This window comes from Gymnogyps californianus, chromosome 3 (assembly GCF_018139145.2).
Source record: "Gymnogyps californianus isolate 813 chromosome 3, ASM1813914v2, whole genome shotgun sequence".
NCBI lineage: Eukaryota > Metazoa > Chordata > Aves > Accipitriformes > Cathartidae > Gymnogyps > Gymnogyps californianus.
This window is the reverse complement of record NC_059473.1, coordinates 104004559-104022129: the sequence shown is the minus strand read 5'-3', so window position 1 is coordinate 104022129 and position 17571 is coordinate 104004559. Positions and strand designations below refer to the sequence as shown.

General features: G+C 34.0%; 1 protein-coding gene across 1 annotated transcript in view; it reads right to left on the bottom strand.

The window, feature by feature from the left end:
• Nucleotides 1-4287: 4287 nt before the first annotated feature.
• CSMD1 (CUB and Sushi multiple domains 1) overlaps nt 4288-17571 on the bottom strand; it is a 1238313-nt gene continuing 1225029 nt past the window's right edge. Inside the window, 5 exon segments of the mRNA XM_050893357.1 lie at nt 4288-4447; nt 7891-8023; nt 14468-14555; nt 15312-15424; nt 16468-16629. Coding sequence (XP_050749314.1) covers nt 4288-4447; nt 7891-8023; nt 14468-14555; nt 15312-15424; nt 16468-16629 — 656 coding nt within the window.

Sequence of the window (17571 nt, the reverse complement as noted above, 5' to 3'; positions counted from 1 at the left end):
GTCAGATAATGCCTTGATATCTGCACTGATAGTGTTAGTGATTATAGCTTATATCTTAGTATCAGAAGGAAAGTCAGATCATTCTGAGATGAGAACTTTTAACAACTGTGTATAAGATATCATATTACCAGAAGGACAGATTGTGAAGATGAGAAAGGAAGCAAGGATATGCACATATCTTAATTTTTTCTAAAAGTGAACCACAGTCATATATTACCACTGATTCCCACAGGAATAATGGGTAGAATATTCTTGAAGTCTGACTCATTCTTTCTTAAGCTGTCAACAAGTAAATCAAATACATAAATCCTTTACATGAATACAGAGTAAAATAAATTTAAAAAAAAATGTTTAGAATTTCAGGTCTTGATCCTGAAAACACTAATATATGTGGCTATCTTTATATATGTAAGCATTTTCATTTCAGTAGAAGTATGTACATCTAAGTGACTGCAGAACTAGCTCTCAGATGTTAGAACTGGAAATACCTCTGGCTCTATGTGATCCATCACTTCCACAGGTAGGATGCAGGCTTGTGGAAGAATAAACAGGTTATTTTTTAAAAAACAACCAAATGATCTGGGAGCCTATGTCCCATTTTAAAATCTGAATGATAAGTGTAAGATAACAGGAGGTAGATCCCATCTCACTAGTCAGCACTTGAAAATTTTTGCCAAGTTACATAATGCTTGGGAACTTAAAATGACAAGATTAAGATTTTACTGAACAATCTAATGTAATGAAAAATCAATATCTGATATTTAAAAGCATAAAAGTAAATAGAAGGAAAAAAGTTGATAAGAATAGGTCACACAAAAGCTGAAAATCTAAAATTAAATATTTAATTAGAACTCTGATTTTGCTTTCAAGGTAGGTGGCATTGCACAGGCTATATTACAATCTTTTATAGTTTGTTGTTTTTTTTTTTTTTGCCAAAGAGAATACTGTTTATTTTTAACAGGCCACTTTAATATTAATACATGTGTAATAGGATCAGAACTGAAAATCAGCTAAAGATGGTAAATTTTACATTATTGGGAAAATTACAATTTTTTGTATTGTAAAAACATTTATTTTTAACAATTTACCTACATTAATCAAAAAAGTACAGCATATTTAATAATTTTACAAATTCTTCATAAAAAATATATCTCTGTACAAAAAGTTCTTTTGCACCTACTTCATGTCACAGCAGCATGTAGTGAAATGGCAGAATGAAATACTGGGAATGAAAATTAGATTGACTTGTTCATAATGCCGGCGTTCTTCCCCAAACCCCCCACCCTCACCCTCCCACCTTTTTTTTTTTTTTTTAATAACAGCTTTTCTTTGTTTACAAAATATTTTACACAAGAAAAAAAAATTATTGCAGCTAGCCTGGAGAAAGGCAAGATGTGTGATACAAGCAGCAGTTTTTAACAGCTTTGAAGCACATAACCTGTTTTTTAAAAAAAATATATAGCATGTATTATTAGCCCGTCATAATGATCTGGTCAACACTGGGGGAAAAGTCTTCTGCATATATCTCAGAAAGCATATTTCCTGGCTGCCGTTATCCGGCCACTGCACAACATTTTAAGAGTCTTATTCTGATGAAGCACCATATATAAGTGCATGCACACACAGCCCTCTGTAAAATAACTTCAGGAGAAAGAGATCCAACCTGAACAGAAGACTCATCCATAGCAGAGAAGGAGAGGCATTGGAAGAATATAGATAGAACTGATAAAACTACAAGAGCTTTCTTTTACTTGGGTTCCAGTCTGAAGCTCCTGTTTAATCAATACTCCAAACAAACATCTTGGGATGATTTGTCAGTGTGCCCCAATTTTGAGTGTCCCTGATCAAAGAACACTCACTCGGGATAAATGCTCCTTACATAACCTCCCCAAAATGAACCACTGGATAAAGGATTCACAGGATCTGGGCTCTCTAACACAAAAGATCAAATGATTTAACTGTTCTGTTTTCTGGGACCTTTCCTCCAACACATTCCTCGGTGGTCATAGTGAGACGGGTCACTGAAGAATACACTGTAAGGGCAGGAGTAGAAAACATCAGTAATAGCTACTTAGCTTGCTTTCAATACTCCAATTTTTTTCTGCCATTGCCACTACAGAAGGACTTCCAAAGCAGTAATGTCAATTTTGAACACCTGTCAAAAACTTTAATCATACAACAGCTTCCCTCCCTGGCCCACTGTTCCTACGGAAGCTCTTCATTTGCAGAGCAACTTCCTCTACATGGGGGAGGATCAGGACAACAACTTTGATCTGATGACTTTGTTCTTTCTCAGGAAATGTGAAGGGCTCTGAGATGTGACAGATAAATGAAACTTACTGCACAAAACCCTCAGAAACAAACAAAAAAGAAAGCCAGAAACTACTAACAAAATGAACAAGGAACTGACTGGAAAGGATTATTTATTAAATTTTCTTCAGAGTTTCTTGCTCATATGAAGAATATAACAGCTGGAGGCCCTACAATACTGTATTATATTGCTGGTATTTTTCATCTAACAGATGTAGAGTTGTTAAGCTGACCAAGGGTTACCTTTGAAATTTTCTTTGTGTTCTGCAACATTAGCTGAAAAACCTGTTATTGGGTTTACATTACCTTTTTGTTTTGTATATAACAGCCACACCTACACACATATGGAGTTCAAACATTTTTCTACAGTTTTTGATAGCAACTGGACATTAGGACAGTTTGAAATTCAGAAAACTAAACCAAACCAACAACAACAAAAAAAACCCCTGAATTTTAAAGAAAAGCAAAGCAACTTTCCTGGTTTCTGAGCTCAACATGTATGACTAAAATCCGATTTTGCTTCATTATTTCCTGTAATTTCCTAATTTTAAAACTCAATTTAATTAATCTGCCCAATGGCAACTTTTGGTTTTTTGTTTGTTTTCATTCAATAAAACCTCTAATTCTAAGCAAATGTTAATCATTTACTCAACCATTCATATTTACAAATGTCAAACTTTCTCTGTCAAACTGTAAGTACAAAAGCAGTAAGCAGTGTGTTTAAAAAATCTGAAAAGAAACAGAAAGCAAAGATAGTTGAATATTTCTCTTTGTTCCAAGTAGAAACTGAATGACAGCTTGTTATAGACAATTTGCACTGGGTTTACATATACTACTGTAATGTGTTTTAGTTCCATGTAACATCAGAAAATGATGTCATATTACAGGAAAAAATGGAAAAAAATGCAAAAGGGAAGACTGTATTATGAGCACAGGCTCACAGGCTTTATGAGCTATCTAAAATAAATTACTATTCACATTTGTACATGGCAAGCAGCAATAGCTGCTAACCCCCCTGCTGTTAAATAGTATGATACTGACAATGGTGATTGATGACTGATTTCAGAAGAAAACAATACTGGCAATGAAAATTTCTTAGAAATGGGCCCTTGTTCTGGCTGAAAGTCTCCAGTGACTTGTAATCATGTTTACAAAGAAATTTAGTCAAAAATTGACAAAAGAAATATTGTCCTCTATCGCACAAGATTTTAACTGGTGCTAAGCATGGGGCTCATATTTTAATATTCCAAGTAAATTTATGGTGGAATGTTTTGCTTGGCAAAGGGTGAGTGAATGTCTATATACAATGGACAGCGTGTAGAAACCCTGTATATTTTTACCAGTATCTTACTCAGTCATCCATAACACTTTAGTGCAAAAAAATTGTGCATTAATATTTTGCAATATAACGGCTGATTGGGAAATTGGCAAACTGCCCTATGTATGAGATACACTGTAAGTTTCTTTAATTTTAGCAAGATTTCAATGGTAAAGCATTTGCAGGTGTATGCAACCTCAAGGAAGGTTGTCTTCTCCTTCAAGAGAGCTTATTTCTTCAGAATATTCCCGGGGATAATCTGTGGTGCTATCATTTGTCACAGTACTCAAAGGATTTATCCAAGTGCCCAGAAGAATGCATTGAAAGGCATCCAGCCACATACAAATATGAAAGTCTGAGGCATTAAATATGACAAATTGGCATGACTTGGCAGTCTTCCTTAAAGTGTGCCTTGATTTGAAGCAGATGCAGCCAGGCATTTTGATCCAACTTTAAGATGAAAAAATATTCTTTGTCTGATCCCCAGAAGACTGACACGTTTTTACCAGAAAATTTAGCTGCATGTAGGCTGACAGAAGATGTTAAAGATTACAGCAGCAAAGCCAAGAGAAGAAGGGAAACTGGTATATGGCACCAAAGGAATTACTGCTTGTCCATCAGAGGTATGGCTATGAATCAGTCATATTGGGCACTGAAGGCTATACCACTGTACAAACTGTGTTCAGAGTCGTATCAAACCTCACAGCCTTTGCCTCTGTGGGTTTTAAGTTTGTGTCATACATGGGATTTTCAAATGAAGCCTGTCCATTACTGTTTTCATGTCCAGCATACCCATTGTACTGTACTTTTGGTCTTGTTCTGGGAAAAAAAGACAGGAAATTGTCATTAGTAACCCTTAAAAATAAACATTCTACAATTATTGCAAGTTTTATCTATAATGTTTCCATCCTGTCTACACAAGTTGCATGACTCTGTCTAAAAGTGACAAAAGGAGACCCATAAAGGATGTTGCAGGGACTTAAAAAGTAAGAGAAATCTGTTTGGAAGTTATTTTTCATAGCATGAAGAGAAGAAAACAAATTCCTAATGAGGAAACTGATGCTACAAAGCACAGAGACAATGTAAGCAAAATATAGGCATGCATTTTCCATTATAAAAATGTCAAAATAATGACAATTTCATAGCTTGTTGTTAGTGCCAAAATTGGCAGCCAAAAGTAAAGCAACACACAAGAGTACAAACAAAAGTAAAGTTGGAACTGACAACATTTATAATATTTTCTGTCAGTAGTAACAATTATGATATTTTCTGATGACATTTTCAGTTTTAGATTGCTAGTCTGACCATAAAAGAATCCTTACACAGAGTGGAAACACTTATTCCAGCTTTACTAAATTAACACCTGACCAATTTCCAAATATATATCCTTGTCTTTCTAAAGTGTTGATATTAATGTAAAAAATACAGTAGCATCTTTCACTGGTTAATTTAATTTGATCACCATCAAGCATATTCTAATTGACTTGCCTGGAGATTTGGGATTTTACCCACACTAATTTTTACAGTATACCTAGGAAGGCAACTGGACCATCTGTGCAAATGTTCTCATGAAGATCAATACAAATTGTCAATTTAAAAGACTTTAATGGAATAGATGACTAGGTGTACATAGAAAGATGAGAGTGAGTGGCTCCTAATTCATCCTTTTGATAGCATCATGGGTTTTAGAAGAGATAAACACCCACAGACTTTATTGACTTAGCTGTTTTCGAGCAGAGGTAGAGGGAACAGTTTAGTAATTTGCTGCTATCAGCTGTTTATTACCATTCCAGAGCAGGAAGTTAGTGTTGCACCATTGAAGTGCTGTAACAGGTCTCCTGGGTACTACTAAATATAAGTCAGTGCAAAGTCAGCGCAAAGTCAGCCAGCATAGCCTCAATCAGCCAATTCTTGCACTGACATAGCAAGTGTCCAGAGTATGTTGCACTGCTAGGAGTAGTAACCTTCAGATAAGGGTCAGTAATTGCAGTTATTCCAGATAGATCTGCCATAGCATGCCTGCTTACCTCCATAAATACTTCCAGCAATAAACACTACTAAATATCTTGACAGAGATTTTGTATGTCCAAACATATGTAATCAGATTGATCAAATCCTAACTAATATTCACATAAATTTTGACATTTGAGTATCAAAGGATACAAATAATTATCTTTCAGTAACTACTCTTCTATTTTGGATAGTGTTTTAGCACTATGAAGAACATATTAAAACTTCAAAGATGTTCACATTTTTATGCAAAGTTCGGCTAGAACATACTAAGCCAATAATTAAATGAAAAATAAAACAGAATTGTGCAGACTTTCTGATATATCCAATAAAATGATACCCTATTATGTTATATTTTACTATGTTAACCTTAAATCTCTTAGCATTTAAAAGTATCTAAACAAATATATAAAGGAGGTTCAGTATATAATTTTATACGTGTAATTGAAATAGGGGAAGAAAGTCAACAGAGTGCAAAATGTAGATGCTTGGTGCTTAATAAATGTAAAACAATTTAGAAGAGAATCTCATGATAAAACTTCAGAGAAGGGTTCTTGAAATTCAAACTCTTTTTTAGAAAATTATTCTGTTTTGGATAGCAGATAGGGAAAACTATCACTGGAAAGATGTCAGTAATGGAAATTGACAACCTACAAATAAATATGTCTTCTGCATATTTTCATTTTAGAAGTAACAAAACATGCTTACAAATCTTAACTAGGAGCTTTCCAAAGTGTAAGTAATTAAATATATTTTAATTTTGTTCAGAAAGACTGCGATGCTGTCTTCATTCCTGAAGCAATCCCTGTCTGTCAGATAAAAGGTACAGAAACTGTGTAAAAAGGTTTAACAAACCTGGTTCTAATTAGATGATATTAATCTGACATAGGCACAGCAGAAACATCCGTAAAATCGTCCCCTAAGAAGACCTTCAAATTCTCTGATATAGAGAGCCTCTAGGGGCATAACTACTATCACATCATTGTCAAAATTTCATGTTGTTATTCTGGTCGTTAAGGTAATTTCAAGAAAGTCCCTTCAAAAGTCACAGATTCTGTTCTCTTTCCTTTGGAACATCCTTTGTTTTGAAGAGAATAAAGGTGACCTAAAGTTACTTTACATCAGTAATCAACTTGTTAGTTTTCTGATGACAATATGACATTGATAACCCCTCTAAAAACTGTGGTTTAATGGAAGAAATTGAAAATACAAAAAAGGAAGAATATTCTTTGAAAGATTGAGTTATGAGTAACATCTCCTTTTTCAAGCATCTAATGCATTTGAATTAGATTAAGGTAGGCAGGTTCGTAAAAAGGCAGGTAGCCTTTTTTAACAAAAGGCTATGTTACATTTCAGGACATGTATCTTTTTAACTGGAGTTCACAAGTTCAAGCTCCACTGCAATTTCTTTTTCCCAAATCATCTAATGCTGAGGTAGATAGACAGTCCAGTCCATCATAGGGCAATGGTGGATTTCAGTTTGTCTATGTGATTTCTTACAATTACAAAATACTCTTGGTATCATGATGATAGAACAAAAGTTTTAAAAGCATGTTATTAAAAATCAGCATTTCTGTTAAACACCATTTTTCAAACTGCAAATAACATAAAGAGGTCAGAGAGTATTGTAGCTCAATACAAAAAAATAAGAAATGTTCCAGAAAGCTCTAGCCAAATAGCGCTCAGAATGAAGAAAAGTTCAAAAGATACATAGATATCAGCTTTTAAACCAAATTTCAGACAAGATGGTTGGATTTATTCTATTATCTAACGACATATAAAAGTTTCATATGAGCGGAAGTGATGCCAATTCTAGTAGTGTCCACTAGCTTATTCAGCATGTACTGTAAGTAGTCTCATTATGGGCTGTTCCCTCATGGGATTTATGGATTTTTCAGCTTGTATAATTAATACTCATAAGCATTTTGAAAGAAGCAGCATACATTCAATTTAATAAAGCATTAAAATGAAAAGATAAAACATGTGACCTGAGATTTCAATCTGATTCAGCCTAACGAACCAAGAAGGTTGATAGGTCTTTGCTCCCTAACACAGTGACTCATTTTTCTAATTGTTCACCATTAAGAACTGCCCTGCACTGAACCCCTTCAGTGGGAATGCTTAGAAATATTTGTCTTTCTAGAGTAAAGATATTCTTGAAAGCTTTAGCACTGTGTTCTCTAGTTACACTTACCTATCAAAATTAAAACAAAAAGCTTATTAAGTTACTGAATAAATAACATTTACAATACCTGTGTTTGTAGAGGTAAAATGCAAACCCTGATAATATTAGAGCAAAGAATGGTACCAGGATGGCAGCTGCAACGGAACTGCTGTTTGTACCGTAATAGTGATTTGAAAGGTCTGTGTCTGCACTTAAAGGACCTGAAATGAAACAAAAAGGGCAGAAATAAAATTCCCAGGTTTTCTATCTCACAGTTCTCTTTTTATACAAGAATTAAAGAAAATGGTGTCTTGATAAAATAATGCTATTTAAAAACATGAAAAAAATAGCATGTAGTATCATAATATAAATCTTGTTAATACCACTTAAGAATGTATCAATAGCTATCAAAATGATTTTAAAACAGCATTCAGCAAGTAAAATAATTATGAACTATACTTCTCATGAGTCACTAATTCAATAACATTAAGCCATATACCTTCTGCAAAAAAATTATTAATACTGCAAAAAGTATTCTATGCCTGCAGTCTTAATATTCAGCTTAGAAACAACAAGCAACGTGAGACTACATCAAACATGAAAAAGGAAGAGAAAACTGAGGTAACTGCAGTAAACCACAATGGTTCTGCTTAGCTCAATAGCACTCCCAAGCCTGTGCACCTGTGTGCATGTCCCGGCTGCTTTACAACCCCTTTTTAGGGGTGAGACACAAGCATGTTTTAGAGCCTCTGGCATCTGTGTTTGCTCTGGGATAAAACTGAGGTTCAGAGAATACAAAGGCAGTTGCCTGTGGCATGGCCTCGCTGGGTTCCTGTTGTGGACAAGCAGATAACCTGGACTGTAAGGCATTTTGCAGAACCCATTTTTCCATCAGTATAAAGAGAGACAATGTTAAATTGCTTAAATAGGTGGCCAGCTTGACAATTCAAATTATGAAGGATGAAAAATAATTGTATAGTGAAAAATATAGAAAATTTTTACAGAAAAAAAAATATTTTGAGAGCCAACTCCATGTTGCCAGTTTGAACTCACAGCTCTTCAGAGAGCAATATATAGATCCTATCCAAGGAGGAACGATCAGGACAGAGGGAAAGTACAACGAGGATGGGGCTGGGACAGATAGCTGGGCTTGCTATTCTGGGATATTTTTGCTGATGCTAGTAGAGAAGAATAGGAGACACTGGTGTTTACCACTCAGAAATGCTCCAACCCACCAGTACACACTGTCTCAAACACCACGACTCCCTCATTGATGGCAATAGCATCAATCTGTCTTTTTAGGACTCTAGCACAGACCAGTTATATAGCAGAGACATAGCCATTGCGCTGCTTTCAGCAGTCTACTAAAATACCTAAATAAGTTGCAAAACTGAGAAAGAAGCGAACAATTCTCCTATGATTTCTTGCAGTTCAAGCTCAATACGAAAGAGGAACGAGGTAAGTTTTTGTTCTGTTAGATATTTTTAAAACTTAGAAGTTTCAATTGCTAATATTATAATACATTTTGCACAATTCATTTTACAAAATGTATTAAATTCTCGGAAGTAAGTAAGTTCCCTTTAAAAATAAGACAGCCCCCCTAGGAATTTCAGAATTGCCAGATTTGATCACTAAACATGACAAAATACTGTACTTCAACATTTTTCACTGCCTTAATCTTCTGTCACATTTCAGACTTCTGTATATTTCTCTGCAGAACTTGTGAAGGCAAAACTTTTCAAATTAACAAACCGAATGCTGTGGTAGCTGGGATCATGTTATGAACTTTATCACACTACTGTGGAGTATCTTAATTAACATTGCACTGTTTTAGAGTAGAACCAGTGTATTATAAAAATCTTTGGACTTTAGTAATCCAATATTTGTCCCAACACTCAAGGTGCGGAAGGCCTGTTGGTATAATTTTCTGTGTGTGTATTGTATTGCACATGTACTGGACATTCTCCAACCAATCTAAATTAAAGACGGATAGAATCAAGTAGTTACCACAGTTAAGAAAAGTTTAAGAAATGTTAGTTTAAATGCTCCTTTGAATTTTTTATTGGTTAGAAGAAGTGATAGAAGTTTCAAAAACTTCATGCAGTTATCACTGTCTTCATCCTTTACTATCACAATCCCCAGTTGTTTTTCCAATTATTTGGAGTAATTAATACAGAATATGGTAATGATCAAATTCATTGTAGTCTGCTTATATCAGCAAAAACCTGGAATTAATATTCTTGCTCTTATTTAAAATTCTAACCAAGTACCGAAACAAACAGAAATATGTATGACCAATAAAGTCTTAATTTATATCTCAAAGCTATTATAATAGCACATATGATAGAAATATTTTAATGTATAAGTAGCAGAAAAATTATAAAATATCTAATCAGAATTCAGCTAAAAGAAAACAGCAGTTTGAAATTCATAATAAGCAATTCTTGGTATGAAGTATTGGTATGGAATTTTTAAAAAATTTAAATACCATTTTTTTTGTGTAACTGAACATTTAAAACTAGGCACAAACTTACATTTAGGTAATTTCTTTTTAAGTTATCTCTGTTTGATAACTGACTCACATTTAATACTTAGTACTCAAAATTCCTATTGGAGGTAACTGAATATTCTATATCTCTACGGGTTTTAAAGTACCACATTTAGGGTAACCAAGCTTGAAATTTTTAACTGAAGTTTACAGCCTTTAATTGGCATTGGAGAAGTGTTGACCAGGTTCAGAGTGTGCATTGGGTGTGCTTTTCATCATGGAAAAGAAACTTTGTTGCAATTCTGGATAATTTGAATTTTATTCATGTATGAGAGAGACTCAATGTAACTTCAACACAGTCAGGTCTACTTATTACAATTGTTTTCAGAGCTGTTTGTGATTAAACATATCCTGATGTGAACTTTGTATTTCTTCTGACAGCGTTATCATGATTAGAAATGGGAAAGCCTATTGTACTGCTCTAATTTAGGTATTGATTGCTACCACAGCTAAAACCAGAAAAGTGGAAATATCTGCATGCTAATAAAAAAAAAAAAAAAAAGAATGCAAAAGATAGTTTGATTTACTTTTCATTAAAAAAGCCATACTTTGTCACTGGGAAACATGTTATTTAATAGAGGGATATTCAGTAAGATTATAAATGTTTTTTAAACATTTCACAGAATAACAGGGGTTTCTTTAGTCTCCTAAAAATAGCAGCAGTCAGGTGAAGTTCAAATTCTGATAATACACAGTGAAGTCATTATTGCGCAAGCTGTGTACTTCTACCCTTTAGATAGTTACTGAGTTTTCTCCTTTATACATACTAGAAAATAATACTTTTTGTAAGAAAATATTTATTAAGAGCATTTCCTTATTGTTTGGAACTTTCAAATGCATTTCCCCTGTAACTCCTAGCCCAGGGTTTCAAGTGTCTGGCATCAGTAGAGCATGGCTCAGTTTTACTAAGAGAACTGCTGTTGAAGTGGGAGAAAGTATGACAGTGAAAGCCATGCAAGATAAGAAAAGTAGAATCACAGGTAGAAGAATAATTTCTGAGACAAGGATGGTTAGCAGCTCAAGGATTTAAGAAAAAAAATACCGACACAGAAAGCAAGTCAGCAGCTTCCAAGGAGCAACAGAGGCTGGACCTTCTTCACCTGACTGATAACTGCTGGGTAGCAAAGACTCTTTGGGTACCTCATTGGGTATATCAGGAGATGTATTAATATATAGTCACATAGCTCATTAGTCCTAGCTATCTATTTGTGCATTAGCTAACACACAGCTGTTGTGTACTCTGAAGCTGTGAGTATCCTGTTTAGATGTAGAGTTTCTTCGTGAATGACGAAAGTTGTGTGAAATGTTCTGGTGAGGAAGAATGACACCCTTATAGAGTGAAATTTAAAATTCACATCTCATGATGTTCAGTGCTTTTAAGAGTTGATCAATTTCAAGAAATGAACATGTATTTCACAGCCATTGATCTAGTATATCACAGATGCAAATCAACTATTCATATTTCATATTTCTTGTCAATAATTGTTATCTCAATCTAGACAAGCTCAAAAAGTACTTTGGAGAAAAAAAAAAAGGAAAGAGAAGTGGGTCATTGTATTTCCCTAGAGGAAATAAATATAGGCAAATAATCATTTGATGAAGTAAGTTTCTTTTCTCACAAAACCACCTTTTCATACAATTTTAAAGGACAGTCCAGACTGGAATGAACAAGGTCAAGATTTTAGAATAAACATCTTCTAGAACTGTAGTGGTGAGGCACAGGCACTCAGCAATTACAGAAACTGAACCTAGCCACAGACTTGCAGCCTTTAGAGACCAAGTTATTAAAACATAACAAAACAAACAAAAAGCCCCCAATAATGACTGATTACATGGCAAAACAGGCTAAATAATTTGGTGTCACAACTTGGGCCCCTTAAGCAGGCTCAGATACAGTTCTAATTCTTTGGCAGACTGATAACAGAGATCTCTTTGCCCTTTGGGTTATTCTCTAGGGCTACAACCAAATAGAATTGCTTCTGAAAGAGGATAAAAGGTACTTAGAAACAAAAGTTCTTTCTGTTTTCATGTCATTAAGTTCCAAGACTGGGCATATCCACTGAGCCTGGTCTTTCTCTAGTATTGTGTGATAGGGAATTCTTCATCAAATAGATTGGTCTTTCACACTTAACCAAGTATTTCTCAGTAAATGCTGTTCTTCAAAGTATGCTTGCAGGTGAAGAATTTCGTATTACATTATGTATGCACCAGTGCATTCATAGTTTATGCATACTTCTGGCTTAGTGTAAAGGCAGCAAATAATTTAACTTCCTGAAGAAACGGAAATATGTTAAGTCTTCAGCTGGAGGACATATGAGATCATTACCTCAGCAGAATATTCATGAACAGAATAGATTTAAAAAACAAAGCAAGTTATCCTTGAATATGAGAGGGTATGGACAAATATTATGACCTGTGTTGGCTGGAAATGTGCTGTTTCCTTTTAGCTGTAGGTTCTTCAATAGAGAACAAGCAACCTATAGAAAATCAGTGTCTATTTAGTAATCACATACAGAAATCTTCTAAAAGAGACAGTATCTGCATTTGTAGCAACCTTTCCGCTGAGATGTCAAAGCTGAAGACGAGAGACCCTCAGCCTAGGAATGCATGTGTAACTTGAACAGACCAGCTCCTTACTAGCCTTGGGAATGTACAAACTGAGCTCTCATATTGCAGCTCTAAATGGTGATATGGACAATGTTTTCCACTACCATAGAATACATCCACTGGAGAATGCCATAACTGTTGAACTGTCATTCTGCTTGTTCTTCATTTATCCCCATGAGTTATTCATTGCACTGCTAAAACACATGGATCCAAACTTTTATTAGGTAGCTGGCAAACCATGGATATCTTTTTTGACCTGAATTAAGAAAAAAAACACAAAACCACACACACCCCCCAACAAAACCAACAAACCATACTCTCACTGTTCTGAGGTATCAAAGGCTGCTAAATAAGACAGAAGTTTGAACAAATCTTGATGCTCTACTCTTACAGTGTGCTTGTTAAAATCAGAAAGAAAAAGCAGCTTAGATATCACAGTGATAAGGATTACATGGAAGTACAGGCAGACAATCTGTCACACACAAGAGTTTACTCTGAAGACTGAAACTGTATTCGGCTTCAGTAAGTGGCAGTTCTTAGGCTGAGACTCTGAAGAGTAAGGTTCCCACCCCTTGTGACTGAACATATATAGCAATTAGAGGTGGCCAAAATGAGCAAATCCATAGCATAACTGCTATTACAGCAGGTAATAGAGCAAAGAAATACAAGGGAAATTTGGCAGAACTTTAAAGGGCATTGGGTATAGCACCAATGAAGTTAATGGAACCAAGGCAATTTATAAAATGGAGATACAGTGTGGCATAGATATATTGGCTAGGCTGTCTCCTCCTCCTAGCCCAGTACTTTGCTTTATATATACTGTGCTTTGACCACTCTGCAGTAGTTCCAGGATCAGGAAATGCAGATGTCTACACTTGGTATTTGCCAAAACTATTTTATGAGTAAATATTTAATGAGTAAATGTTTTATTAGTTTTTATGACAAAATTATGAGTAAAATAACTAGTTTTTCACCAGCTACTGGAGCACTTGAGTCCATAGATGTAAAATATACCTCAGTCACTCATTTCATATTTTTGACAGCGAAGTAGAATTCTATCTAAATACATTCTGAAAACATCCACTAGCAACAAGCACTCTCCAAATGACACTATTAAAATCAGTGTTGATTCTGTCCTTTTAATTTCATATATGATTCTGACTGCAATTGATACATCTGAGCAGAAAATGTCTTTGCATTGCATGACACCCCTGTTACTTTCAAAGAGACATTCACAGAAAAGCAAGCAGTTGCAATGGCATTCTCTTTAGGAGCAATGCATCTTATTAGGTTGTTACACTAGAAAACATGAGATAGTAACATGTTAAGCAGATTTAAATTGGGATTTGAACTGTATATTTCAAATATCAGTATTTTACTATATTTTTTACAATAGCAATGGCACGAAATAAACATGCTTACTTTAGCTAGATAGCTGAGTCATTTGTTGAATTCACTCTTGCAAGACCCAAATAGATTACACATATTAAAGCTCTATGAATGCATTTACCTTGTCTTTGGAGCATAAATTTTCCAAAGTCTTTTCCATGTATATCACCTTGATAGGTAAAAACACCTCTTTCAAGCCCTGAGGATACCTAGAATATGTTGAAACGGAAAAAAAAATCTGAAACAAATAACAGTGTTTAGCCATTTGTTTTTCTGACTTAGAATAGATATATGGAGCCCAGATTTTCACTTTTATCCTTTAAAATATTAGTGAACTCTCTATGCTTATACAATATTTATAATTTTAAGTTTGCAATAGTATTAAACAAAGTTTCAAAATAACACCTGGAATGACTTTAAAATATCTGATGTATATTGCTGGCTTTTAAAATTCTTCAACTGGCATACACATAATTGAATTAGTATACGGATATAGAAGTCCACTGAATTGTCAGATTTTAAATTATTTTCCATAGAAAGCATCATGAGGCACAAAAGAGAACTGCAAAGTGTAAAATAACTCTCTTCTTCAAGATTAAATGATTAATGATTAAAGATTAAATGATTAATTAATGATTAAATGTAATTTTATTACAGAGAACTATTTACCAAATCAAAAAAGGACAATATTTCTAAAGGTAAAATTCCCACTCTCATCTAAGAAAACAAGGCAAAACCATGGTAAAATATGCTGATTCACTCTACCTTCCCCTTAGTAAGCCAAAAATTCTAATGGCAGTGTGGCAGATAGAAGTTTGTATACATATTTTTTAAAATAAAAATAATGTGGTCTCTACACTGACATATTTGTAATATAAAAAGTTGGATAGACTTATATAGGAAATCACAAATTACTTCAAACTTTAAACTCAGCAAGCTTTATCCATAGCAGTCTGGTTACTTACATAACCATCTAGCGCCCAGTTGTCGTTTTCAAACTTGCTTACAAAAATGTCACTAGGTCCTTTAATGTGAAAAACTTTCAAGAGCAAATGGGCTTCTTCTTTCTTGTAAACACCTATTAACATAAAGGAGGTAACACATGCCTTTTAAACAATTTTTCAACCAGTTTGCTCAAATATCCTTTCAAAGCTAAGTATATTGCTTTAGAACTAAAATACTTTGTAGCAAGCATTCCGTAATAATACAATTTTATAACCTGGAAAAAAAAAAAAATTAAAGTGTTGTAATAGCACAATCATATTTTACTGATCTTTTGCCCACATCATACTCGATAACAGGATGCAAAGATGATTTTGTACTGTTTAATTTTATACATAAATGGGCAAGAACATTTGTCTTTTCATACAGTATTTCAATAATTCTGAATACAGATAGAATTCCTTGCCTGGAATTTCCTTGAACTGGAAAAAAATTGGATTTTACTCACATCACAACAGTATATTGCTATAGTAAATATTGATAGTGCAGTGAAAGCAAATGTGCTATTTGGCAGCCAACTACTGAAATTCTCTCTGAACTCTTGATCTTAAAAGGTACTGATAGCTGATAGTGCTCTTTTCAAATATAACTATGATCAGAGGCTAAATCAGAATTTCAATCAGATTTGCAGAAAGGAATGCACGATCTTAATTAAAAGGTATGCATAATTTACTAAGTTATTTAATTATCTATGCCTATTTTATATTATGCCATTATCAAGGCCATGTTGTTTTAAAGCAGATACTAATCACTATTGAATAATGGCGCTTTTCAATGGTACAGTTCTTAAAATGCCTATATACACTTCATCTGCCACTTCAATATTACCTGTGAGTTCAACACATCAATACTATTCAACAGACTGAGATGAAAAAACCCTACCTCAATATTTATTTGAAATGTAAGGGGAAAAATAGATGGGTGATCACATAGAAATTGACTGAAATTTGTGCAGACCATTACATTAGGACCTTTCCTTTTGCAAAATAAGCAGAACAAGATTTTTAGTGAAAACATGAAGTTTTTGTTTCATTTTATGTTTGGCAGAAAATACAACAAAATTGGACAGATCAAAAAAATTAAAAGAAGAGCTTTTTTAACACCAAATTCTGAACCTACCTGATAGTTTGAGTTGTATGTTGGATGCCTCAATGAATGTGGCATTCACTTTGCTGCTTGTAGTATTGAACCAATCAACAGTCAGAGTAGCAGGCTGTCTTTTTCCTAAATATTCATAAAACCCTTTCCACAGTGAATTTATAAAAAACACATCTGAGGGAACTAAATAAAAGTGGGCAAAAAAGAAACAAAGAAAGGAGTAAACTACAAGAATGTAGCAATCTTTCTAGCTATACTTCTTAATTTTTTCTGTTACAGTATCAGTCCACAGTTCTAAGGAGGTATTATAGTAAAAATTTTACAACAGTAAAGACAATATATCTAATGACCTTTCCACACAATTCTCTATAATACGCTACACCTGTCCATTACAATATATGTTCTTAAATAACCTCACACTTCACAGCTTGTGTGCTTCAGTGAATGTCCTCAAGACTATGAAAAATAATGGACTCTTCCCCTAAAGCCCTGTAGCTTTAAGGTATGATAAAAAAAGGAGAATAATATTCTGAAGTCAGGGATTCCTGGAAGGAGACATTGTCTTAGGCCATCCCTTTTGTTTCATGAATCTATTAAAGAAGCATTGTGTGTGATTTTCAACTGAATATCAACTGAATATTCAACTGAATTCACTGAATTCCAGATACAGTTTAGCACAAGTTTTTTATCAGTCATTTTTAGACTCCACATCTTTTCTCCATACAATATTACTGCACCTGTGAACAGTGAAGTTGCCAGAGCAGGGAACTTTTTTGGTTTAAAATAAAGGTCTGTTTCTCAGAAACTGCAGTTTGAATAATCTGAAGTAAAAAACCTATAAAATAAAGCATGAATTATAGGAAGAAGTATATGTATTTGGGTCATTTATTTGATGTTATTGGTATTTTTCCTCTCTACATAAAAAATAAATTATTTACAGGTCATTAAATGTTGTATTTTAAGTATTTGGCTAAATAGCCAACAGAGTAGAAAAAGTCTCTCATTCAACACTATCTGCAATATTAACATTAATTAAAAAGGAAACACAGATGAGAAAAAAAATCTTAGGAGAATATTTTATGTCAGATACATTTACAGGGTGCTACATGTCTTGAACATTCATTT